The sequence below is a fragment of the Chiloscyllium plagiosum genome, unplaced genomic scaffold, assembly GCF_037043375.1.
Source record: "Chiloscyllium plagiosum isolate Xiang-an unplaced genomic scaffold, Cpla_swu_hap1 HiC_scaffold_30, whole genome shotgun sequence".
In the NCBI taxonomy this organism is placed as follows: Eukaryota; Metazoa; Chordata; class Chondrichthyes; order Orectolobiformes; family Hemiscylliidae; genus Chiloscyllium; species Chiloscyllium plagiosum.
Window position 1 is genome coordinate 180,233 of NW_028270168.1, and position 27,113 is coordinate 207,345.

The following is a 27,113-nucleotide window of genomic DNA, read 5'->3' on the forward strand; positions in this document are numbered from 1 at the left end:
AGGGAGTGACACTAGGTAAATTGCTTCTCGTTTTAAGGAGTTTGAGAACATAAAGTGCTGTTGATTGCTTGACTTGTGTGTCAGAGCTGGCTTGGATAATTTTTTCAACCAATTTAAATGGTGCATTCAAGACCAACTCCAGACAAAGTGCAGTATTGTTAAATTTGAATTCCTTCAGATCAAATGTTAACAGAAGCAACCATCTGTCATTTCAAATGGCCATAAAACATTGCCTAGCACTATTATGTAAAGAACTGCAAAAGAGTTATTCCAGTGTCTTAGATAATATTTATCCTTCAATTGATATCATCAAGTCAGATGATGTGCCCATTTTCTCCATGTTAGTGGCACTTTAGGGTGAGCAATCTGTGAATGTATGAAAAGAAGCAGATTGATATATTTTAATTGGTAATATTTTGAGTGTAATTTGTAAAAGATTTGCAAACGAATTAACTGAAATATATTACTGCTATCCCCTCCCCTGTATTTCTTTTCCAGTTTGTGTCATGGTCAGAAGAGTTTGTTCGTTTTGGTGATAGTATAGAGGGATTTGCAATTGCTATTTTTCTCTGACCTCTTGAGTATGAACAGTTTGTATTGGAAGTAGTATGTGTACTTGCTAATATAAATTAACATCTGAAAACAAGTGTACTAAAAAAAAACACAGTTTCTACAAGGGTAGGTCAGAGGCTAGGAATATTGCAGCGCATCATTCTTCTCCTGACTGCCCAAAGCCTGTCCATCTACAAGGCAAAAGTTAGGAGTGTAATGGTATACTCCCCATTTGCTTGGATGGGTACGGCTCCAACAACCCTTAAGAAGCTTTACACCATCGAGGATAAAGCAGCCCGCTTGATTGGCACTACAACCAAAGCATCCACCACCAATGTTCAGTAGCAGTAGTGTGTACTTTCTACAAGATGCACTGCAGAAATTCATCAAAGATCCTCAGACAATCCCATGACCACTTCTATCCTGAAGAACAAGGGCAGCAGGAACATGGGAGCGCCACTAATTTCCCCTTCAAGCCACCCACCATCCTGACTTCATAATATATCTCTGTTCCTTCACTATTGCTAGGTCAAAATCCTGGAATGCCCTTCCTAACGGCATTGTGAGTCAACCCACAGCAGGTAAACTGCAGCAATTCAAGAAGGCAGCTCACTGCTGCTTTATCAAGGGCAACTTGGGATGAGCAGCAAACGCTGGCCAGTCAGCAACGCCCACATCCCATGAATGAATGTTTAAATAAAAAGTATAAGGTTCCATCTTGAAGACAGTATATGTTTCCAAAGTGAGAAAAGAAGACAATAATAGCTCATAGTTATAATCTAACCTACAATTACATAGGCAACTGTGTAAGCCAGTTACATGAGACCCGAAGACGGAAGTGATGGAGAACACAGTAATAATTCAATGAGGATGTAAGAGACATGAGAAAACAGAAGCTCATTTGTAGTCAAAAACAAAATAAGGAAAGGAATATAATTCAAGGTGACCACACATTTGGCAGCAGAGCATGTAAAAACCAGTGGCATTAGTAAGCATGTTGAATGTCTTTATTGAAAATACTGTACTACTGATGCTTGTGACAAACCCTGACCATCTATTACATTTACAGTGCTTACAAATTAAAGCATAAAAGATTGAATAAAATCTTAATTTCATCTTCAAATATAAAATCTTCTATTATTCAAATTTTGGCTGATAAAGAGACCAAGAAAAATTGTTACTCATGGAGGTACGGGAGGCTGATTAGTCTTTGAAGTTGGGAAAGGCATTATTTTGTCTCCAGAAAGTTAGTTAAGTAAAAATGATGGAAGTTGTGTTTCTGTTCCATTATGTGGATCGCAATCTGTCCGAACAGATTGTTTTTAAACTGTGTTTTGGTATGTAGTGGTGTTATTATGGGAGTGGTACCAAAATTCCCTATTAATTTATGTTGACCTTATCTTAGGAAGCGATCTATCTGGAGACCATGTGCTGCCTCCAGGGGGTTCCATAAGATCCATTGAAGTTGTTAAAGATAAGGAAGTATCAGCAAGATGAATGGACTTGGAGGAACATTTGCCTGACTTTGAATCTGTTGTGAAGAAGAATGGTTTGACTCAAATGGTGTCTGAACATTGGAAAACCCAGACTTCTGAGATTAAAAAGGCACTGAAGTATCAGATTGACCAGAAAGAGAATTTAAATTTAAGCCAAATGAAACTGAGCTCAAGCTACGTTATTTTCAGGAAATGCTTAAAGCAGCTGAAGAAGAACCTACGATTTAACAGGAAGAGAATGATTCAGCTGTTTGGCTGGCTGAGACTTTATTTTCTTTACTGACCTAGAGAATAAAAGGCCTACAGCCATGAAAAGAGCAAGGAAATCCAAACATAAAACCTGAATAAAGTGGTTTACCAACTGTGTTTAAAAGTTAGTGCCCTATTGACAATGTAATGTTTTGTTCTAAAGAAGAACTAAAGGACATACTGACAGGACATGAGAAGAGGAATTGTAATACAGGACTTTGTCTTGATGTACAGCTTTTGGCTAATGGAATAATCAATAATCATAGGGATTGTCTCTATCAAGAACCACACTGGTACTACCCAGACTACCATTTGTATAATCATTGAAGAATACTGGAAAACTGCAAAGTATAAAAGGTGATATTCTGTGATAATGGTGAACACAAAGCCACTAGCAGGAAAGCAAGTTCTTATTTACATGCGAGAGAATGTTAATGACCCAAATACGTCAAACTTCAATGCCAACTGTGGATTGTTGAGTGGTAATGGGTTAATCTGTGTAAGAATGTTGAAGTGAATTGTGAACCAGTGAGCTGGGAGGAAAGGTGGATTTAAATATATTATGTTTAGCACATTCATTGTTAAAATACATGGAAAGTTCTTAATCACATAACATCGGGTTATAGTCCAACAGGTTTAATTGGAAGCATTAGCTTTCTAAGCACTGCTCCTTCATCAGATGATTGTGGAGTACATAATTGTAAGACACAGAATTTATAGCAAAAGTTTAGTGTGATGTAATCAAATTATACATTGAAAAATACCTTGATTGTTTAAGTCTCTTGTCTGTTAGAATGACCATGTTAGTTTCACTTCTTTCATATCACATAACACCAATTGTTACAGTTAACCTGAGAATATAACTTTTCAAATAAAGTTGCATATGAAAGAAGTGAAACTAACATGGTCGTTCTAACAGACGAGAGACTTAACAAACAATCAAAGTATTTTTCAATGTATAATTTTGGTTACGTCACACTGTAAACCTTTGCTATAAATTTTGTGTCTTACAGTTGTGTACTCCACAACCACCTGATGAAGAAGCAGCATTCCGAAAGCTAGTGCTTCCAGTTAAACCTGTTGGACTATAACCTGGTGTTGTGTGCTTTTTAACTTTGTACACCCCAGTCCAACACCGACATCTCCAAATTATGGAAAGTTCTTAGTTTTGAGTAGTGTTTTTGGAAACCTGTCAGTTTGGTGATGACTTCTAATCTTCTGTTGGCATGGTGAGGCCTCACAAATATGGAATTTGAAAGGTTATTTATCTGTTTAATTTAAAGGAATCATGAGACCTGCTCTGAAATCTGCTTCACAACAAACTTGGGTGATTTGGTTGTTAAAGGGGAGCTTTTGCTGTGGTGTAGGATGTTCACACCTGTTAACCTTCAACACTATCAGAGAGGTCTTAGGAACGTTAGGTTTTTAATGTCTCTTTATTCCGAAATAAAATGGAGTTGCGAGCTTATAAGATAGGTAATCAGTATCTTGACCTTTATTACAAGGCTGATGTTATTGCCATGGAGTTGGACTTTTAGCAAGGAACATACCATAGAAAGCTATTGCTTACCAGATTGTCTTAAGATATCCCTGAACCAATTGGTCAGTATGCAGGATTCATGAGAAAGTGATAGAGGTAACCTATTGCTCTTCACCAAGGCTCCTTCAATAGCATCTTCCAAGCCCATGCCTTCTAAAACCTGGAAAGACAAGGGCAACAGATGCATAGAGCACCACCACTCTGCAAGTTCCCCTGCAAATCACACACCATTGTGACTTGGAGTCATTCTGCTGTTCCTTCACTGTTGCTGGATCAAAATTATTGAACTCCCTTGCTTCACTGCACTGTAGGTGTACTGGCTGCCATCTTTTCCAGAGCAGTTAGGAATGGGGAATAAATGCTCTTTAACCAGCAATGCCCACATCCCTTGGATAAATGAAATGGAAATGCAGGTGAGAGCTTGAGCTCAAATTGTAGAGAAAACAATTTGGAAGGATTTATGCATCTCTAAAATTTGCCTAGCTTTGGTTGAGTGAAAGGATCTCTGGGGTCACCCTTGTTGTAGAAGACAGCCTAGGGATAACTGGCTGGAAAAACAAGCAGTCATCTGCAGCTGTGAACAACTTTTGGACTGGTTCCTGAAGAATGAAATGTCCAGTTGAGGGACACAGGGGAAAGTGGGTACTGCAGATGCTGGAGATCAGAGTTGAAGAGTGTGGTGCTGGAAAAGCACAGTTGAATCGACGTTTCTGGGCACAAGCCCTTCATCAGGAATGAGGCTTGTGGGCCAAAGGGGTGAGAGATAAATGGGAGGGGGCTGGGGGGAAGATAGCTGGGAATGTGATAGGTAGATGAATGTGGGGTGAAGGTGATAGGTAAGAGAGGAGAGTGGAGCTGCTCCACTTTCCGACATATCACCTTCACCCCAACCTTCATCTACCTATCGCATTACCAAATACCTTCCCCTGAGTGTCTCTTCCTCCCTCTCTCTTCCCTTCCTTTCTCCGCCACCTCCCCCCCCCCCCCCCCCCCCCCCACGCCACACACACACACCTCTCATTTATCTTTCAGCCCTCTTGGCTCACAAGCCTCATTCCTGATGAAGAGCTTATGCCCAAAACATCAATTCTCCTGCTCCCCGGATGCTGCCTGACAGGCAGTGCTTTTCCATCACCATACTCTTCAACACTTGAGAGCCACAGTGAGCAATGAGGGGTTTTTTGGCCTTTTTAAATGTTAAATTGGAGAGCTTTTGTGGCAAACTGCTCGAAGGTCCAGGTTCAAGTCCCACCTACCCCAGACATTGTTGTAACATGTCTGAACAGATTGATTTAAAATATCTAAAAGTTAAATAGACACTTTCTGTAGTTTGGAGTACAAGCTACCTCTTGTACATTGTATAGGCAATATTCCTTTAACATGTTTATTATAGTAAAAGTCATAATTTGCTATCTTGTCATTTTTCATAATTGACTGAAAAGATAATCAGTCACCACAAGGATTGTAATATTTCACTGTGCCCATTGTAAATTAGCAACCATAGTCCTTTTGGACCCGTCTGCAGTGTTCAACATGGTTAAATCTCCATAGTGCCTCTCTACTATTACTTGTATTACTTGTATTACTGTCTAATTAGAGCCAGAGAATTATTAGCAATGGATTTTCTTCCTGCTTTGGCACTTTTGCCTCTGGTATCATCCAAGGATCAGTTCTTTTGCTATTTTCATCTATGTGCTACCAAGTTACAGTATCATTCTAAGGCACAGTGTAGATTTTCATATATGCTACCTAACCAGCACCATTCCCAACCATCTTTTTCCTTTATTTCTTTTTGTTTTCATGGGATGTAGGCGTCACTGGTAGAGCCAGAATTTGCTACCAAACCCTAATTACCACTTGCTAGGTCATGTCAGAAGGCAGTTGTGTGTCAACCACATTGTTTTGGATCTGGAGACGATACCAGATGACAGTAGATTTACTCAGACCATAAGACATAGGAACAGCAATTAGGCCATTCTGCTTAGCCTAGTCTGCTCCACCATTCAATCATAGCTGATAAGTTTCTCAACCCCATTCTCCTGCTTTCTCCCCATAACTCTTGATCCTCAAAAACCTATCTATCTCCGTCTTAAATATACTTGATAACCTGGCCTCCACTGCCTTCTGGGGCAATGAATTCTATACATTCACCACTCTCTCTGGCTGAAGAACTTTCTCCTTATCTCTAAAAGGTTTTCCCTTTACTATGGTATTCCCCCTGGTCTATCCAATCAATGGAAACCTCTTTCCAACGTCTACTCTGTCCAGGCAATTGTTTGAGCTAAGACTGTATTGAGGTCACGAATTGAGTGGCCCTGGTGGAACCCAAACAATGTCAATAAACAATCTATTACTAGGTAAGTGCTTTTTTTAACACATTGTTAAAGACACCTTCCATCATTTTTGTTTGATGATCAGTAGTAGACTGATGAGACAGTGAAGGACTCGTTTGGATTTATCCTACCTTTTTAGCATGCAGGATATACCTAGGCAAGTTTCCATATTGGGCAGATAATAGTGTTGTAGCTGTACTAAAACAACTTGACTAGTGACATGGCAAGTTCTGGGGCACAGGTCCTCAGTACTATTGTTGGAATATTGACAGGGTCTATAGACTTTGTAGTATCAACTCCTCAACTCAATTCTTGATATGGTGGATTGAATCAAATGGGCTGAAGGAGAAAGGGCAGTAAATGCTGGAGATAAGAGTCTTAAAATGTGGCGCTGGAAAAGTGCAGGTCTGGGAGCATCCAAAGCACAAGAGAGTCGCCATTTTTGGTGAGACATCAACTTTCTTGCTCCTCAGATGCTGTCTGACCTGTTGTGCTTTTCCAGCGCCACACTTCTCGACTCTGGCTGAAGACTGAAATCTTTGATGCTGGGACTTCTGGAGGAGGCTGAGATGGATCATCCTCCTAACACTTCTGGGTTAATATTCTTGCAAATGTTTCAGCCTTGTCCTTTGCATTGGTGTGTTGTGCTCCCAGTCATGGGAGTCGCTTCCTCCCATGAGTTGTTTAATTGTTCACCACCATTTGCAACCAGATGTGGCAGAACTATAGTGCTTAGATCTGAACCATTGCTTGTGGAATCACTTAGCTATGTCCATCACTTGCTGCTTATGCTGTTCACCATTCAAGTGGTCTTGTTTTGTAGATCGAACAGGTTAACACCTCACTTTTTAGGTGTGCCTTTTGCTGCTCATGGTATTCTCTCCTGTGCTTTTCTTTGATCCAGGACTGACCATCTGGCTTGATATGCCAGGCCATAAGGTTGTAGATTGTTTAACTCAAATTCTCATGACCCTGGTGTCCCACAGAAACTTGTTCAAAGTCGCAACACTATGGAGAAGTGCTCTACTCAATATAAAGACAATATTTCATCACTCCTACTGATCCATCAGAAACTAGATCTTAAAAAAAGCAGAGAGCTTAAATTTCTTGAGGGAGACTGACTTTTAAAGATTGCTTGTTTATGACTCCATGTAAATTGACATCTAGGTGAGTTGCTGCAAATTATGTGGGATGTTTTGGTTAAATCTGTCTCTTAATATGCAGTTTGTTCTGTGTTCAATCATAATTTGCATGTTAATTTTGGATAAAGGAATATCACTAGGGGCAGCACGGTGGCTCAGTGGTTAGCACTGCTGCCTCACAGGAGTTCTGTTCTCTCGGGCAACTGTCTGTGTGGAGTTTGCACATTCTCCCCGTGTCTGTGTGGGTTTCCTCCGGGTGCTCCGGTGGTTTTCCTCCCACAATCCAAAGATGTGCAGGTCAGGTGAATTTGCCATCCTAAATTATCCATAATGTTAGGTGCATTAGTCAGTGGTAAATATAGGGTAGGGGAATGGGTCTGGGTGGCTTACTCTTCGGAGGGTCAGTGTGGGCCTTAAGGCCTGTTTCCATGTTGTAGAGAATCTAATCTAATCTAGCATCACAATCACATAATTGTAATAATGCAAAACATATCCATTCAGCTCATTGAGCCTGCACCAGTTCTGTTACCTAGTGCCAATATCCTGCGTATTCCCATATCCTTGCACACCTTGTCTATCCAAGACCTTCTTGAATGCCTCAACGGAACCAGCTGTTTCCTACCTACTTGTGTGAAAATGCTTTTTTTCACTTTGCCCTTGCTTTGTTTGCACATCATTTTAAATCTGTTCTCTCTTGTTCTTTTTCCTTTTTGAGTAGGAACAGCTTCTCCTATTTACTATATACAGTGCAAGCATGATTTTGAAAACTGTCAAACCTCTCAGCTTTCTTCTTTCGAAGGAGAACATCCCAACTTCTTCAATCTATCCTCCTCACTGAAGTTTCTCATTCCTGGAATTATTCTTGCAAATCACTTCTGCACTGTCCAAGTGCATTCAAACCTTTCCTATAATGTGGCACCCACAAATGTACACCATACTCAAGCTGAAATCGAATGTGTTTTGTACAAGTTCAACATCACCTCCCTGCTCTTAAAATATATGCCCAGTTAATAAAACCAAAAACACAATATGCTTTAATTGGTCTCTGCACCTGTCCTGCCACCGTAATGATCTGTGCATGTATGCACCCAGGTACCTCTGCTCCTGTACCCCTTATTTTCTTTCAATTTTGTTCCGAACAAACTGTATCATCTCACACGTCTCTGTGTATTGAATCTCATTTGCCACCTATCTGCCCACTCCATTAACTTGTCAATGTCCTTTTGAGTTCCACACTGTCCGTTTCATAGTTTACAAGTCTTCCAAGTTTTATACTATCTGCAAACTTTGAAATTGTTCTCTGTACAAAAAGATCCAGATCATTAATACAAATTAGGAAAAGTAAGGGTCCCAATCCCAACCATTGGGGGACCCCACAACAAACCTTTCTCTAGTCCAGAAGATTGACCGTCTCTGTTTCCCCTCAGACAGCCAGTTCTGTGCCAAGTTGCCACTGTCCATTTTATTTCATGACCTACATCTTATCCCCTCAAGTTTGTTGTGTGGCACTGTATCAAACACCTTCTACATCAAATAGCATTTTTTTCATCAACCCTTTCTGTTATCTCTTCAGAAAACTCCAGCAAATTAGTTAAACACTATTTCACTCTTAGAAGTTGCGCTGAATTTTCCGAATCAACCCAACTTTGCCTTTATGACTATTAATCTTATCCAGAATAATTACATCTAGAAGTTTCCCCACCACCGATGTTAAACCAACTGGCTTCTAATTGCTGGGATCATCCTTACATCCTTTCTTGAACAAGGCTGTATTGTTTGCAATTCTCCAGTTTTCTGGCACCTCAAGTCTAAGGAAGACTGAGATCATGGCCAGTGCCTCTGAAATTTCTACCCTTACTACCTGCACAATCCTTGGATGCATCTCATCTGGCTTGGTGCCTTGTCAAGTTGAAGTGCCAACAATCTATTCAAGACTACTTGCTTATTAATTTTGAGCCCTTATAATGACAGTTGCCACGCCTCTCAATGACCTGAGTAGCAGCATCCTCCTTTGTAAAGTTAAGTATTGTTGATTTTCTACATAACTGTTTTCTGTACAGTTAAAACCTGTTCTGTTTTGTAGAATTTTGTGGCTTTATTCCATTAGTCAGTAATTGGGATTTATTGTCATGTGTATTTTAAACAATAAGTTTAGGTCCCTGCCCTGATCCTGTCCAAAGTTGGAAATCTGGTCTGGAAGCATAGCATAAAATATTTCTTCAGAATGAGAAGTAATATTGAAACATACAAGACTTTGAGTGTATTTGACATATAATGAGAGAATATGTTTCCTTGCTGGGTAGCCCAGAAGCATGGAGCACATTTTAAAAATGTGTTCCATTTACAGCAGCATGAGAATAAATATCTTCTGTGAGGCATTATCTTTGGAATTATCTAGCCCAAAATGTGGTGGAGACTGAGGCATTGAGTTTATTCAATAATAAGTTGATCAGATTTCTTATCTGGAAGGGAGTTGAGGGTCACATGGATTAGGGAAGGTGGCAATGGGGAAGATAAAGACAGGCAACTTACTGCTACTATTTTTTTTCCAGTTTTTGATTAAAGCAGAACAAAGAAACAATGCTGTTGAATTTCAGCAGGAGTTGTATTGATTTCAGGCTATAAAGGCACACATAGCAGTGGCTGGAGCTTTACATAAATCAAATTTGTCTGGTGAGATTCTGTCAATGCATTTTGCTATGACAGATTGCATTTCCCAATACAATAGGGTAAAACACTGTACCTTTACCCTATTGTCCTGCACATTTAGATGAACTCAGTATCAGCTACAGAAAGGTGAATGAGTTTTTCAAGATCGATTCAAAATTCACTCATCATTGAATACCTACTAAGTTCTTACTTGTAACTTTGCTGAAAGAAATTGTAACAGAGACATTTCCTTAATGTAATGAAATCAATTTTTAAATAAAAACTAGATTAGTCTATTTCCATTTTCTTTACTCCAATTCCTTATTTGTGCTGTTTATTGAAAATAATATTCTGTACTTTTAATATCTTCCATTGAAAATCTGTATCAAACTAATCCTTTATTTTCTTGACGGTTGAGAAATGGCATTTTGTTCTCTCTCTCGCATTCTCTCTCTCTTGCATTCTCTGTCTGTCTGCCTCTGTGTGTGTTTCTCTCTCTCTCTGGCATTTTCGGTCTCACATACGCTCTGTCTCATTCGCCCACACATACACTTTTGCTTTTCTCCTGTTTCTTTCCGTATAACATTATTTGGCAAATTCTGAGCCATTGAATTTTTACTACATTGCTTATCTTGTCAGTTATTTTATTAACTGTACTTCAGATTTAATATGTTTGCTAAATGTTGTGAAAAATAATTGATTTTCCTACAATACATTTTTTAGTGAAGTCCTTCAACTCAGATTACAGGGCATTCTAGTATAACATGATGGTTGTCTTCCTCTGCACCCTCACACTATGGGAAATCATATTCTGGGAAACAGCTATAGAAAGTTGCTGAAGAAGATCACTATTGCAAATCGTTAAACCCATTCAGGAGAAAGTTCGCATAATCCAAACAGCGTCCACAATTCCACGTTATAGCCAACTCGCGTTGATGAAATGCACATTATATCAGAACGACCTGAACTTCATTCCTACTACTTTCTCTTTTGCTATAATGAGATGGCTGTCCAACCTCTGGTTCAACAAAGGGCCATAGAATCCTGATTGGAGGAGTTCGCACATGGAATTATGGGAAAAATAGGCATGGATTTAGGATACCATCAGTTCAAAGACTGAACAGGAAAATGAGGTTGGAGATAGGTTCAGAGTCTACAAGGAGATAGATACTTTTAATCCCTGGAGCAGGTGGGACTTGAACCCACACTTTCTGGCCCAGAGGTAGGGACATTATTTATTGCACCATAAAAGGCGTTCCATTTCTATTCATAGATACTCCTCCAGAAGAACGAAGGGGATTTGATTGAGGTATATAAAATGCTAGAGGGGACAGTCTCAAACAAGAAGTCATGGATATAGAATGAGAGAAGTAGTTTCTGTTCATCTCAGTTTTGAACCTACTTCTCTCAGGGTTGTGAATCTGTGGAACTCACTCCCCCTGGGTGCATTGGAAATGTGGAATAAATCAACAGATTCAAGAAACAAATATTTATGTTTTTGATGAAAAGTTGAATAAAGGGTTATGAGGACAGGCAGGAAAGTGGATTTGAGACCAAGATAAGATCAGTCATGATCATGTTAAATGGCAGAACATGCTCAAAGGGCAGAATTGCCTTCTAATTTCTATTGTTTTATGTTTCTGTGTTCAAAGCCTACCTCACTGACCAACCTTTTCCAGCAATTTCTGCCTTTGTTTCTTTTAGTTAGCTGTTTTGCTTTCTCATTGTCAAATTTTGCTTTTGAAACTGCTTCTGTGAAGCACCCTGAGATGCTTTGCTACGCTGAAGGTAAAATACAAGTATTTTTTTTGTTGAATTATCTCTATGTTCGCTATGATGATGCATTGTTATTTTTCCAGCAGGCATAATTCTGAATTTGCCACAGTAAACTTGGGGGTACAGTAATGGCATTCTCGCATACATTTGTCAATGCTAATTTTGTAATGATGGATTTTACTGTTTAAGCATGAAACTTTTCTCTATAGAAACCACGGCTAGTCCAGCAAAAGATAATTGCAGAATGAATCGTTATAAGAATAAGGCATTAAATCCTGAGGAATTGCGTAGGAGAAGGGAGGAAGAAGGGATTCAGCTAAGGAAACAAAAACGAGAGCAACAGGTATGCACCTTTTGTTAGTTTGAGTCATTTTATTTCCAACTGTTTCAAAGTACAACAAGCCAATTTGAACATTGCTGGCTAATTGGACCTCAGCAATTTAACCTTGAGTTCAGTGACAAATTGACTTCTACCACCCAAAAATGTCTCGGAAGAATAGGCAAGTGTACAATCCAATTATTAATTTTTTTTGTTTGTGAAGAAAGTTGACTCCTGTTTTTGCAGATATAACAGTAATCAATTACTTTTGAAATCACTTGATTCTTAAAGTACTTGTAAGATGGCATAAAATGTGACATGGCACTGCATAACAGTTCATTGATTCCAAAAATCTAAGATGTCATGATTAGTTTAGTATTTCCTACTCAGTAAGAAACAATATTTTTTAAAACTGTTCTTTAATCTAATTACAGTTGGCATTATTATTGCCTACAGCTTATTTACAAAATGAAACAGAAGAACGTTGTACACGATAGTTGAGATGTTCTTGGGATTCTGGACTGCTTTTTGAAACTGTTACATCATTCTTTTGAAAATTATCGCATACTTTTATTTACTGTGTAACCATTTTGGATAACACGAGGTTATCAAACCATTTATGGAATGTCCACAGTTTAATTGTTGATTATAAAATGGTTATTTTATGGAAAAATGAGCAATATTAGAATTCTGATGCAAAGTACTGCTCTTTTCCAGCTATTTAAAAGGAGAAATGTGGAGCTTATAAATGAAGAATCAGCCTTATTTGAAAGCCCTCTCATGGATTCATATGTCAGTTCAACTGCAGCAGGGGTAGGAGCTATGTGATGAATGACTCAGTGTTAATGGATCATTCCAGTTTGTTTAAACAGTAGTTTCATGGTAAAGTTAAGAATTTTGAATTAACAACTTTGAGTGCAAAAGGAAAATTGGGAAATTGAGTTCAATAGATTTTGTAATTTGTAGACTAATGCATGAAGAAATGACAATCAAAACAGTTGTTGTCACTCAATAATGTTTCCTTTAAAGAAGGAAATCTCAGTGCTATGAGTGATCTACATAAGACTTTAGAGTATCTCCTAAGTCCATCCATCAATATGTCCACCACCATCAAATCTCCTCAACACTGACTTTAAAAGTGCAACATTTGTGCTGTAAATGTCATTTCTTTATTCAACTAAAAATAAAGGCAAGCATTAAGAAATGGTGACACTAGCGTTTGAACAATTTAAATTAATCTGGGAAGAGTCATGATTTAAAAGCATGTTTGTATTAAGAGATAATGGTAAAATATTGAAATTTATACTGATTAGTTATGTTTTTGTTTTCTTAAAATTCCAAATTGATGCAATTGAATTCAAATAAATGGTTAAAACATATTCATAATGCTTGAATTGTGTCAGCCATGTTTCTTGGTGAACTGCTTTATTTGGAGTTTCTGTCCTTCATATTTTTTCAGTGCCCAGCTGGATGCAAATCCAACCTTGCAAGGCTTTATAGTTGTAAAAATAAAACATGTTGGAAATACTCAGGATGTCTGCCAGCATCTGTGGAGTAAAATAACGGAGTTGATATTTTAGGTCTGAACTGTTAACTTTGGTTTTTACTCCTCACAGATGCTGCCAGATCTGTTGAGTATATCTAGCATTTTCTCTTACTGTAGATTTCCAGCATCCAAAACTTTTCTTATTGTATCACTAAAATTACTTTCCTGTGAACATTTATGTCTTTCTGGATTGTTACGAAAGAAATTGTACTATTTGTATCTTCTAAATTGTATTTTCAATTCAGGAGGGTGTGATCACAAGGGAAATGGTACAGATGCTTTTCTCTGATGATACTGAGCAGCAGCTAGCTACCACTCAAAAATTTCGAAAATTGCTTTCCAAAGGTAATTAAACTTCACTGAAAACTGAAGGAAACATGGATGAGGTCAAAAATTGCTAAATGAATGATAGTTGCAGGGCAGTGTCCCCTACAAAATGATGATCTGCCCTTTTAAGGCATTTAAGAGTGGAAGGCTGGCTAAATTTAATTTGATTGTTTGTATTGACGGACCAAAATTAATAATGGCACTTCATAGAAGATTGAAGGAGCACACACAAATTCACGTATTTCTAGCCATGCCACATGTATTATTATTGTCCAAAGTATTGTAAGTCAAACACCACTTTTCTTCTGAAATGGCAGTTTTCATAATCATAAGAGATATATTGTGGAGGCGAAAGCCCTTCCAGCCCTTCATTAATGTAGGTTCCTTACACTAACATTACAAAACTCATTCCATAATTTCATTTTCTCTCAATCATATAAAAATTTGAAATGCATTTTGTCACTTCTAACACTTGAATGCAGTTCTTGATTGCACATGGATTGTAGCAAATACTCCAGAACCCATATCATTAAAACAATCCTCTGGCCATCAAAACTGCTCTACCATTTTAATAAGATCATAAGTGAACTGACTGTGGCCTTAATTTCACTTCTTTCAACCTGCTGCTCATAATCCTGACTCCACAGTAGATAAAGATCTGTCGAACCCCACTTTGAATTTATCCAATAATTCAGCCACTACTGCTCTCTGTGGAAGAGAATTCGAAAGGCCAGATACCCTCTAGAGGATGAAATTTCTCCTAGTCTGTCTTTAAATAGGAGATTCCTTACTTTTTTAAACTGTGCCCTATAGATCACCAAATCTGACTAACCTCTGTTCCTACTCTATCAAACTTGGTCAGAATCTTATTTGTTCTAATAAGGCAATCTCTCACTCTTTCAAATGAGTACAGACCCAACTCTTTCATCATTAAAGAAAATCTTCATCCCAGGATTCCATCTGGTTGGACTTCTCATAAATCATAGAATCCCAACAGTGCAGAAGCAGGCTATTTAGCCAATTGAGTCCTACACTGACCCTCTGAAGAGCATTCCACCCAGACCCACCCTATCCCATGGCTAATCTGCCCAGCCTGCATATCCCTGGCAATTTAACATGGCCAGTACACCAAAACTGCACCACTTTGGGTTGTAGGAGGACACCAGAGCATCCTGTGGAAAGCCACACAGACGCTGAGAGCATGACCAAATTCCAAACAATTGCCTGAATTTCGAATCAAATTGGGATCCCTGGTGCTGTGAGACAGCAGTGCTATCCACTGAGCCATCATGCCACCTTCTTAGGATATATGCCTGTGAAGCAATACTTTCTTCAGTCAGTCATACCAATGTACTAGGTAAAAATAATGACTGCAGATGCTGGAAACCAGATTCTGGATTAGTGGTGCTGGAAGAGCACAGCAGTTCAGGCAGCATCCGAGGAGCAGTAAAATCGACATTTCGGGCAAAAGCCCTTCATCAGGAATAAAGGCAGAGAGCCCGAAGCGTGGAGAGATAAGCTAGAGGAGGGTGGGGGTGGGGAGAAAGTAGCATAGAGTACAGTAAATGACTGGGAGTTGCAGTGGGAGAGGGACTCCCTGAGATTCTTGTAGAGAGAGGAGGAAAAATTCTTCAAGGCAGGCATCCTTGCAAGAGGATTCGCATACCAATGTACTGCCCAGTTGAAGCAAAGCTTCTTTACACTCTATAGTCCTTTTCCTTTTTCAAGTTCCATTCCTAATTTCTTAATGTAAGTGTGTCCTAAATTTTCATACAGGTAGTTATAGAGTCATAGAAAAGTACAGCATGGAAACAGACCCTTAGGTCCAACTTATCCATGCCGACCAGATATCCAAAACTACTTTAGTCCCATTTGCCAGCACTTGGCCCATATCCCTTTAATCCCATCCAGAAGCCTTTGAAATGTTGTAATTGTACCAGCCGCCTCCACTTCCTCTGGCAGTTCATTCCATTCACACACCACCCTCTGTGTGAAAAAGTTGCCCCTTAGGTCCCTTTTAAATTGTTCCCTTCTCACCTTAACCTATGCCCTCTAGTTTTCGACTCCTCGACCACAGGCAAAAGACCCTGTATATTTACTTTATTCATGCACCTCATGACTTTATAAACCTTTTTAAGGTCACCCCTCAGCCTCTGAAGCTCCAGGGAAAACAGCCTCTCCCTGTGACTCAAACCCTCCAAACTTGGCAACATCCTTATAAATCTTTTCTGAACCCTTTCAAGTTTCACAACTTCATTCCGTTAGGAGGGAGACCAGAACTGTACACAGTATTCCAAAAGTGGCTGAACCAATGTCCTGTAGAGCTGCAATATGACCTCCCAACTCCTATACTTGACATTCCGACCAATAAAGGCAAGCATGCCAAATGCCACCTTCACTATCCTGTCTACCTGCGACTTCACTTTCAAGGAACTGTGAACCTGCACTCCAAGGTCTCTTTCTTCAGCAACTCTCCCCAGGAACTTACTATTAAGTATGTAATTTCTGTCCTGATTTGCCTTTCCAAAATGCAACACCTCCCATTTATCTAAATAAAACTCCATCAGCCACTCCTCAGCCCATTGGCTCATCTGATTACGATCCCATTGTACTCAGAGGTAACCTTCTTCACTGTCCATTATACCTCAAATTTTAGTTTCATCTGCAAACTTACTAACTATACCTCCTATGTTCACGTCCAAATCATTTATATGAATGATGAAGGTTGCGCTCTTGTGCAACCCCGCATTATAAAAAAAATCGCGCTTTAGAAGCAGCGCTTAATGTGTTAGTAGTGTAATCATGTTACAGCCAGCATACATTTTAAACGTTCGCTGTTTAAAAACAGTGTCCCCAATTCATCAATCGCATTGCAGCGAATTTGCATTAAGGGAAAATGTGTTATAACAGAGCGACCTGTATTCAAATATGAAAGCATCTAGATGCCTCTGGATTGTAGTATTCTGCAGTATCTCTCCTATAAAATAATTTGCTTTTCTATTCTTCCTACTAAAATACAATCAAATTTTCCCAGTTTATACTTCTGTACGCTCACTTAACCAGTCTACATTCATTTTTCAGACTCTTTGTATCCTTCTCTCAACTTGTTTTATTTTCTGTCTTTTGTACTGTCCACAAATTAGCTGCAAACATTTGGTCCCTTCATTAATCAAGAGTATAAATAGTTGACACCACTCATTGTTTACTTTGGTGATCCACTAATTAATTTGCTAAACTAAATATTATCTGTTTATCAAGAATCTGTTTCCTGTTAGCTAATCCTGTCTCTCTCATATATCAGCCCCAAAATAATATGCTATTACATTGTGAGTAATGTTTTTATCTGGCACCTTATCAATGCTATGTGGAGACATAAATGAAGATTCAAGCTTGCACTAAGTAATGTGCTTCAGGCCTAAATGGCAAAGGAACAATTTTTTTTTGATGTACATGGTCCTAGTGTGTTTTCTGTTCTATACAACACAGCAAGTTCGCTATGTAAAGTTAATACATAGTTTTATTACACAAATGAATATGTTCACCACTAGCGAATTGCCAGAGCCACAAAAAGGTGCAAATTGACTTGTCTGTCTGAAATAACAGCAGGTTTTGATTGGGGTGGGGTCGGAATTGTATATCCTCTACGCTCGTAATCTGCTTCGCATTTTCCAATGTCTGAAAACTTTTTAGTTCAACCATAATTCTACCTGAATCTTGCCCACATACCAGTCATGCCCATTTTTTTTTTCTCCCCTTCCCTTTCTCTAATCTCCTTTAACTCTACAATGCCCCTGAAGAAAAGTTTCAATTCCTCTGACTTTGGTCTTTTTTTAATTCAAATTTCCTCACTTTTACCCATTCTGATTTTCTGACCCCTACCTTCAGCCACCTAAAATCACTTGCTGGAAAACTCTTCTTCAATCCTCCATCTTTTGTATTCCTACAACTAGTTTTAAGATCTTTCATTTGCACTTTTTATCAAGTTTTTAATTGCCATTTGTAAGCTCTTATTCGATTTGTTACCTTTATTTTGCAGTGAACATATGTGGATGGCCTTGAGGTTTGCTTTGTTAAAACACTGTTATGAGCGGGTTGGAAGTGTGCACTGTCTCTCTATCTAATCTCATTACCCGACGGGTGACAAAAAGTTAAATGTTTTACCCAGTTACTGACCTGGCTATTTACATATTTGATATTAAGTTCTGAGTACAGGTAGTTCTTCTGTAACATGATGGTTGTATTCTTATGCAACCCCACATTATAGAAAAATCATGCTTTAGAAACAGTGCTTTAAGTGTTGGCGATTTAATCATGTTTCAGCCACCACATGTTTTAAAAGTTTGTGCTTTAGAAATAGTGTTTTACGGTTGTCAACCATGTTACAGCGAATTCACATTAACAAATGCGCGTTACAGCGGAACAAGTTGTAATAAGATATATTAGCCAAGTATCTTAACAGCAAAATTGTTATAAAAACAAGCCTTATTTGACAAATATGCAATTTTAATACTAATACAGCTGATTAATTTAGAGCTTGAAATGTGAAAATTTAAACATTTGTACTTCTAAATAACCCAATTGATGTATGCACAAACGCATATTAGAAGAAAATTTAAAGGAACTGTCTCTGCAGAAATGAACACTGGCCAAAACAGTTGTTAATCTTGGAGAATAAAAGTAAATGAAATGTTTCAGAGCTTTCAGTCCAGCGTCCTGGTACACTTAGATGGGCACTGCTAGAACACAGGCAAAAGTGAGGACTGCAGATGCTGGAGATCAGAATCAAGATCAGAGTGGTGCTGAAAAAGCACAGCAGGTCAGGCAGCATCCGAGAAGCAGGATAATCGACGTTTTGGGCAAAAGTCCTTCATCAGGAATGAGGCCATTCGTGATGAAGGGCTTTTGCCCGAATCGTTGATTATCCTGCTCCTCGGATGCTACCTGACCTGCTGTGCTTTTTCAGCACCACTCTAATCTTGACTGCTAGAACACAGACTGTTGTCACTGTGCTCTTCAAGTATAGTTCATTCAGGCAATGTCTAGATGAAGTCCTCTTAACCGTTTTTCAGGAAGAGTAGTTGTTTTGATTTTATTTTTCAGTTCTTGGACAGGATACTTAAGGGTTTCTCAGAAATTTAGCAAAGACTGAGCTTGGGGGTCTTATCTCTTCACAGACTGCGCCCCAGCTCAACTCCAAGCGGTACCATAAAGCCACATTTCTGACAATCATAAACTCAGACATGTGACTTCCAGTGAATCCAAGTCGTTAACTTAAGTCACATGGCTTTCAGTAACTTTTTTTTATCAAGTGTCCTATAATGTGCCTTCAGTGAATTTTAAAAATAAGGTCCAGGTATCTTTTCAATGCTCCAAATGAACCAACTTCCACAATTCTAAATATAAATGATTGCTGTTATTCAATTATTTGCAAATAGATATTAATTCTTGAATAATGCATGATAATTTAATATAGTTTAATAAATTACATTCCATGATTAACTTAATGTAGAGAAAGGGGGGAAGAAAGCATTCTTTTGTAACTAATCTTTGTATTCGTCAGAACATATTCACTTACAGTAAGAGGGCAGCCTTTTGCATCCTTGTGAAGTCTCCAGCCAGTTCCTTATTTTATTCATGGAATATGGGTCTTGCTGGAAACGCCAGCATTAATTGCCTAGAAAATTGTCTGTAAACTGCACGAATATGCACATGTGCAGCCGCTCCAACTAGTGTCAGCATTGATTTCGGTTCCAGAATTCTTTGCTGTGCATGGGCAATGGTGATTGCCTATCCCCAGTTTTGCCACAATTCAGTTCTCCTTTTTCCTTCTAGATAGTGAATGTCACTGCTTTAGTAGTGTTATGATAGTCCACATTTATCACTTTCAAATTTTAACATCAGTCATTTCAATGTTATGCTGGATGCCTTTGGACTAAAACCATGTTTGAAAAATGGATACTCGCTGACCTAAAATTGTTGCTGTGATTGAGATACATGGAATAAACAAAGACATCTGTACATAAATTAATGAAACAAGTCAGTGCCAAAAGGTTGCATCTTCTGTTTTAATTTTTTTGTTATTCATTGAGGGGATGTGGGCTTTGCAGGTTGGACTAGCAATTATTGTTTTCCTCGCCATCCCATCAGCATTCTGCTGAGACCATTCGATCCGTAATTCCCTCGTTAGGTCCACGTCCCCCACCAATCCACCCTCCATTCTTGGCACCGTTCCCTTGCTGCCGCAAGAGGTGTGAAATCTGTGCCCAGACCTCCCCCCACCTCTATCCAAGGTCCCAAAGGATCCTTCCACATCCGACAGATTTTTCTGCACATCCAAACACCTCATCTACTATGTCTGTTGCCCTCAATGTGGTCTCCCCTACACTGGGGAGACAGGACACCAACTTGCTTAACGTTTCAGAGAAGACCTGTCGGACACCTGCACCAAACAACTCCACCGCCCTGTGGCCAACCACTACAATTCCCCCTTACACTCAGCCAAGAACATGCAAGACCTGGGCCTCCTCCACCACCACCAAAGCCTAGCCACCCGGCACCTCATCTTCCGCCTTGACCCTCCAACCATACAGCATTGACATTGATTCCACCAGTTTCCTCCTCCCCCTTCCACCCTGCAACTCCGTACTGTTCTCTTCAACTGTCCTACTTGTCCATCTCCCTTCCCACCTAACTGCTCCACCCTTTACCTTGACCTATCATCATCACACCCCACCTGCACCTACCTATCACCTTCCCAGCTACGTCCCTCCCCACCCCCAGTCTAAGCTCACCTACCGCCCACATTCATGATGAAGGGCTTATGCCCGAATGCTGTTTGAATGCTGCCTGACCTGCTATGCTTTTCCAGTGCCACATCTTTCAATTCTGATCTACAGCATCTACAGTCCTCATTTCATCCAAGATTTGATGAGGCCACACATAGTAAAGTACAGCACAGTACAGGCCCTTCGGCCCACGATGTTGTGCTGAGGAGCGGCTCAGTGGTTAGCACTGCTGTCTCACAGCGCCAGGGACCCGGGTTCGATTCCAGCCTCAGGCAACTGTCTGTGTGGAGTTTGCACGTTCTCCCTGTGTTTGCGTGAGTTTCCTCCGGGTGCTCCAGTTTCCTCCCACAGTCCAAAGATGTGCTGGTCAGGTGAATTGGCCATGCTAAATTGCCCATAGTGATAGGTGTATTAGTAGGGAGTAGGTGAATGGGTCTTCGGAGGGTCGGTATGGACTTGTTGGACCGAAGGGCCTGTTTCCGCACTGTAGGGAGTCTAATCTAATCTAATCTAATCTAATCTAAAATAACCTAACCTATGCATCCTCAATTCACTGCTGTCCATGTGCATGTCCAGCAGTCGCTTAAATGTCCATAATGACTCTGCTTTCACCACCACCGCTGGCAGCGCATTCCATGTGTTCACGACCCTGCATAAAGAACCGACCTCTGACATCTCTATACCTTCCTCCTAACACCTTAAAACTATGATCCGTCATGGCAGTCAATCCTGCCCTGGGAAAAGTCTCTGGCTATCAACTCTATCCATGCCTCTCATTACCTTGTACACCTTGATCAGGTCACCTCTCTTCCTCCTTCTCTCCAGAGAGAAATATCTGAGCTTAGTCAACCTCTCTTCGTAAGACAAGTCCTCCAGTCCAGGCAGCAACCTGGGAAACTATCTTTGCACTCTCTGCAAAGCCTCTGCACTCTCTGCAAAGCCTCTGCCTCTTTCTTATAACAGGGTGACCAGTACAGGACACAATATTCCAATATTGGTCTCACCAGGGTTTTGTAGAATTACAGCAAAACCTTGCGTCTCTTAAACTTGATTCCCCTATTAATGAAAGCCAAAACACCATATGCTTTCTTAACAACCTTATTCACTTGGGTGACAACTTTGAGGGATCTGTGCACTTGAGCACCATGATCCCACTGTTCCTCCACACTGCCAAGAATCCTGTCTTTAATCCTATATTCAGCATTCAAGTTCAACCTTCTAAAATGCATCACTTCACATTTATCCAGGTTGAACTCCATCTGCCATTTTTCAGCCTAGCTCTGCATCCTGTCTATATGGATTAGTGGTGCTTTATTCCTGATGAAGGGCTTTTGCCCGAAACGTCGATTTTACTGCTCCTCGGATGCTGCCTGAATTGCTGTGCTCTTCCAGCACCACTAATCCAGAATCTGGTTTCCAGCATCTGCAGTCATTGTTTTTACCTATGTCACGCTGCAACCTGCAACAGCTCTTGATACTATCAACTGCACTTCCAACCTTTGTGTCATCTGCAAATTTACTAACTGACCCCTCAACCACCTCCTCCAAGTTATTTATAAAAATTACAGAGCAGAGACCCAAGAACAGAACCCTGCGGGACACCACTCACCACTGACCTCCAGGCAGAATACTTTCCATCTACAACCACTCTCTGCCTTCTGTCAGCCAACCAATTCTGAATCAAGAGAGCCAAATCTCCCTGTATCCCATACCTCCTGACTTTATGAATGAGCCTACTTTGAGGAAACTTATCAAATGTCTCGCTGAAGTCCATATACACCCCATCCACTTCCTGTCTCAACCTGTCTCATCACCTCCTCAAAGAACTGAGTAAGATTTGTGAGGCATGACCTGCGCCTCACAAAGCCATGCTGATTGCTTTTAATCATGCTATACTATTTCCAAATAGTCATAAATTCTATCCCTCAGAATTCTTTCCAAAACCTTGCTGACCACAGACGTAAGACTGACTGGTCTGTAATTGCCAGGGATTTCCCTATTACCCTTCTTGAAAAGAGGAACAACATTCACCTCCCTTCAATCTTCCAGTACAATGTCCATGGAGAGAGAGGAAGCAAAGATCTTGGCCAGAAGCTTAGCCATCTCCTTTCTCGCTTCTCGGAGCAAACTTGGATAAATCTGGTCTGGCCCTGGGGACTGATAAATCTTAATGTTGTCAAAATTTCCAGCATATCAACTTGCTCAATCTCGATGTGTTCAAGCCTGTTTCCCAGCACCTCAAAGTTCTCATTCACAACAAGGTCCCTTTCCCTAATGAAAACCAAAGCAAAAAACTAATTTAGGGCTTCCCCTATCTGCTCAGACTCCACGCACAAGTTCCATACGCTATCCCTGACCGGCCCTACCTTCTCCCTGATCATTCTCTTATTCCTCAAATATGAATAAAATGCTTTTGGATTCTCCCTAATCCTTCCAGCTAAGCCTTTATTGTGCTCCCTCCTGACTCTCCTCAATCCATTTTTGAGCTCCTTTCTAGTAAGCCTGTAATCTTCTAAAGCTGATCGAGATCCTTGCTTCCTCCACCTTACATACGCTGCCTTCTTCCTTTTGATGTGAAGCTCCTCTGTTCTCATCATCCCAGGCTCCTTAATCCCTTGCCTGTCTCAGAGGACCAGATTTGTGCATCATTTGCAACAACTGCTTCTTAACCAGTTTCCACATGTCTGCTGTGCCCTTTTTGTGGAACAATAGCTCCCACTCTGTACTTCCCAACTGTTGTCTGATAGTGTCATAATTTCCTTTTTTCCAATTAAATATCTTCCCATGGTAACTGCTTTCCCTCTCCATGGTGATGGTAAATTTGAGGTAGTTGTGGTCACTGTCACCAAAGTGTTCTCCCACCGCGAGATCTGACACCTGTCCTGGCTCATTGCCGAGCACCAAATCCAAATTGGCCTCTCCCCTCATCGGTCTGTCTACATACTGAGTAAGGAAACCCTCCAGAACACACCTGACAAAAACGGCTCCATCCAAACCATCTGCACTAAGGAGGATCCAGTCAATATTGGGAAAGTTGAAGTCACCCATAACAACAACCCTGCTACATTGGCAGATTTTGGAAAAATGCAAATCTATGAATTCTTCGATCTCCCTACTGCTAGAAGGGGGTCTGTAGAAAACCTCCAATGAGGTGGATGCTCCCTTGCTGTTCCTAACTTACACCCATACTAACTCAGTAGGCAAACCTTCCTCGACAACCTTCATTTCTGTAGTTGTGACGCACTCTCTACTAGGAATGCTATACCGCCTCCTCTTTTTCTCCCCCCTCCTTGTTCTTTTTAAATGTTCTAAACCTTGGAACATCTAGCAACCATCCCTATCCCTGTGAAACCCAAGTCTCAGTTATGGCCACAATATCATAGTCCCAAGTACTGATCCACGCTCTAAGTTCATCACTCTTATTTCGGTCACTCCTTGCGTTAAAGCAGACACAACTTGATCGATCCCTTTGTTTCATCACATGAAAAACCTCCCTGATAGATTCACTACATCCTGTCACTACCCTATCTACAACTGCCCGCCTCTCAGATATGTATCTCTGGTTCCCATCCTCTGCCAAACTAGTTTAAACCCTCCCGAACCACAGGAGCAAATCTCCTACCCGGGACATTTGTGCCCCTCCAGTTCAGGTGCAACCCATCCTTCATCAACTGGTCCCATCTTCCCCAGAAGGCATCCCAATGGTCCAAATATCTGAAGCTCTCCCTCCTGCATCAACTGCACAGCCATGTGTTAAGCTGCACTCACTGCCTGTTCCTCACCTCACTATGTCATGGCACTGGTAGCAAACCTGAGAACATTATTCATCCTGCACTTCAGCTTCCAACCTAGCTCTCTGTAGTCACTTTTCAGATGCTCAGTCCCTTTTCTGGCTATGTCATTGGTACCAATATGTATTACGATTTCTGGCTGTTCACCCTGCCTCTTCAGAATCTTGTAAACCTGGTCAGTGACATCCCAGACCCTGGAACCGGGGAGGCAACATACCTTCCAGGAATCCCATTCCTGACCACAAGGTCTCCTGTCAATCCGTCTACCTATTGAGTCACCTACCACTAGCGCTTTTCTATTCTCCCCCCCTTCCCTTCTGAGCCACAGTGCTATGCTCAGTTCCAGAGGCCTGACAACTATGGCTTTCCCGTGGTAGGCTGTCCCTGCCAGCAGTATCCAAAACGGTATACTTATTACTGAGGGGAACAGTCACAGGGGATCCCTGCTCTGTCTGTCAGTTCCCTTTCCTCCTCTTGACTGTGTAACCCAGCTGTTCTTATCCTGTGTCTGAGAAGTGACATTTCCCTGTACATCCTCTCAATGTTCCCCTCAGCCTCCCAGATGATCTGCAGTTCATCCAGCTCCAGTTTCCTAACTTGGTTTTCGAGGAGCTGGAATTGGGTTCATGTCCCGCAGATGAGGCCAGTGGAGACATGTGTCATGTCTCTCACCTGCCACATTCTGCAGGAGGAACATGCAACTGCCTTTTTCAGCCATATCCCACTAATCTAAAAGCCCACAATGGACTAAACAAGGAAGAGGGAAAAAAGAAAAGAAAACCTGAAGAACTTATCGAGTTTACAGACTCTTATTAAGGTTTGAGGAGTTGGGTGGGAGGGAGGCCTATACGATTTAGGGTCTCAGGTTTAACTCTCACCTACTTTAAAAAAAAATCACTTGCCCTTCCAGGCAGCCCTTGCTTCTCTCTGACCTCACTGCTCACCGCTTTGTAAAAAAATGGAAGCCCGACTCTCTAGGTAAGTCCCTTTTTTAAGTGGGAATGCTTACCCTTCCTGGCAGCCCTCTCTTCTCTCTGCCCTCTCTCCTTGCCGCTCTGCAAAAAATGGAGCATCTTGAGCAGTTTTGGTCCCCTTATTTAAGAAAAGGTATTTCAGTGGAGGCAGTTCAGAGAAGATTCACTTGGATGATCACTGGTAGGGAGGGATTGTTCTATGAGCAGGTTAAACATATCAAGTCTCTATTCATTGGAATTGAGAAGTGATCTCATTGAAACATACAGGATTCTTAAGGGACTTGTAGGGTACATTTTCCCTTATGGGAGAGTATAGGACCAAATAGCGTCATCTCAGAATTAAGGGCAGCCAATTTAAGACCTAGATAAGGAAGAATTTCTTCTCTCAGACTGTTGAGCGTCTTTGGAACTATACCCCACAGCTCTCTCTGGTAAGAAGTCCTTATGTATATTTAAGACTGAGATATACAGATTCTTGATCAGTAAGCGAATCATGGGTTATGGGGAAAGAGTAGGAAAATGGACGTGAAGAGTATTGAAACAGCCATGATCCTATTGAATGGTGGACCAGGCTTGAGGTAGAATCATCTATTTCTTATGGACTTCTGTTGTGTACACAAAACGCTGGCCAAATCCAACTTGACCGATTATCATTCCATCCGTCTACTCAATCAACAGTTTCATTCCTTTTCTGAGACTTTTTAGCAGTTTGATGCAACTAGTTACGTTCTGTCTATTTTTCCTTCTATGCTGACCTCCAGAGGTCTAAGACTGGAAGGCTACATGTCAGCATGCCAACCTGTGTGCAACCACACATCTGTGCAGTCTAGAGGGAATGTTGTAACTGAGTGGCATGCTAGGCCATTTGATTTGGTTTATTATTGTCACATGTACCAAGGTACAATGAAAAGTATTATTTTGCTTGCTAACCAGACATAAGTTTAAGGTGAAAGGGGAAAGATTTAAAAAGGACCTGAACAGTAACTTTTTCACACAGGGTGGTGCATGTATGAATGAGTTGCCAGAGAAAGTGGTGGAGTTGGGGGTACAATTACAAAATTTAAAAGACATCTAGATGCGTATTTGAAAGGATGGGTTGGAGGGATAAGTGCCAAATTTTGGCACATGGGGCTAAGTCAGATTGGGATGTCTAGTTGGTGCAGATGAGTTGGACTGAAGGATCTGTTTCCATGCTGTATGGCTCGATAACTCTCTGACTCCAAATCATACCTTACGTAAATACATCGGGGTAATAGAACAGAATGTGGAATATGGTGTTACAGCTACAGAGAAGTGCAGAGAAAGATCAATTCAAACATATACAAGGTCTGTGTAGAAGTCTGATAATAGCAGGGAAAAAGTTGAAAACGTTGACGTAGCAGGAAGTGTAGACTGAGTCAATGGAAGACTGGCTGTTTTTTGTGATGGACTGGGCTGCATTCACAACTGTCTGTAACTTTTTGCAGTTTTGGTTAGAGCAATTGTCATACCAAGCTGCAATGCATCTGGGTAGGCTGCTTTTTATGGTGCATCTATAAAAATTGGGAGGAGACATTGTGGACATACTGAATTTCCTCAGCCTTCTGAGGAACAGAGATGTTGGATGTGCTTTTTGACTGTAGCATCGACGTGAA

The 27,113-nt window shown here is 40.6% G+C and overlaps 1 protein-coding gene across 2 annotated transcripts in view; it reads left to right on the forward strand.

Annotated features, from left to right (window-relative positions):
* Positions 1 to 1,939: 1,939 nt before the first annotated feature.
* Positions 1,940 to 27,113, forward strand: part of LOC122564566 (importin subunit alpha-7) — an 88,161-nt gene continuing 62,987 nt past the window's right edge. The window contains exons 1-4 of one of the 2 annotated variants that reach the window (XM_043719656.2): positions 1,940 to 2,654; positions 11,947 to 12,080; positions 12,774 to 12,869; positions 13,848 to 13,947. In XM_043719656.2, coding sequence (XP_043575591.1) covers positions 11,982 to 12,080; positions 12,774 to 12,869; positions 13,848 to 13,947 — 295 coding nt within the window. In that variant the 5' untranslated portion in view covers positions 1,940 to 2,654; positions 11,947 to 11,981. Of the gene's footprint in view, positions 2,655 to 11,927; positions 12,081 to 12,773; positions 12,870 to 13,847; positions 13,948 to 27,113 lie in introns of those variants that run through there. The other variant, XM_043719655.2, reaches the window with a different exon arrangement.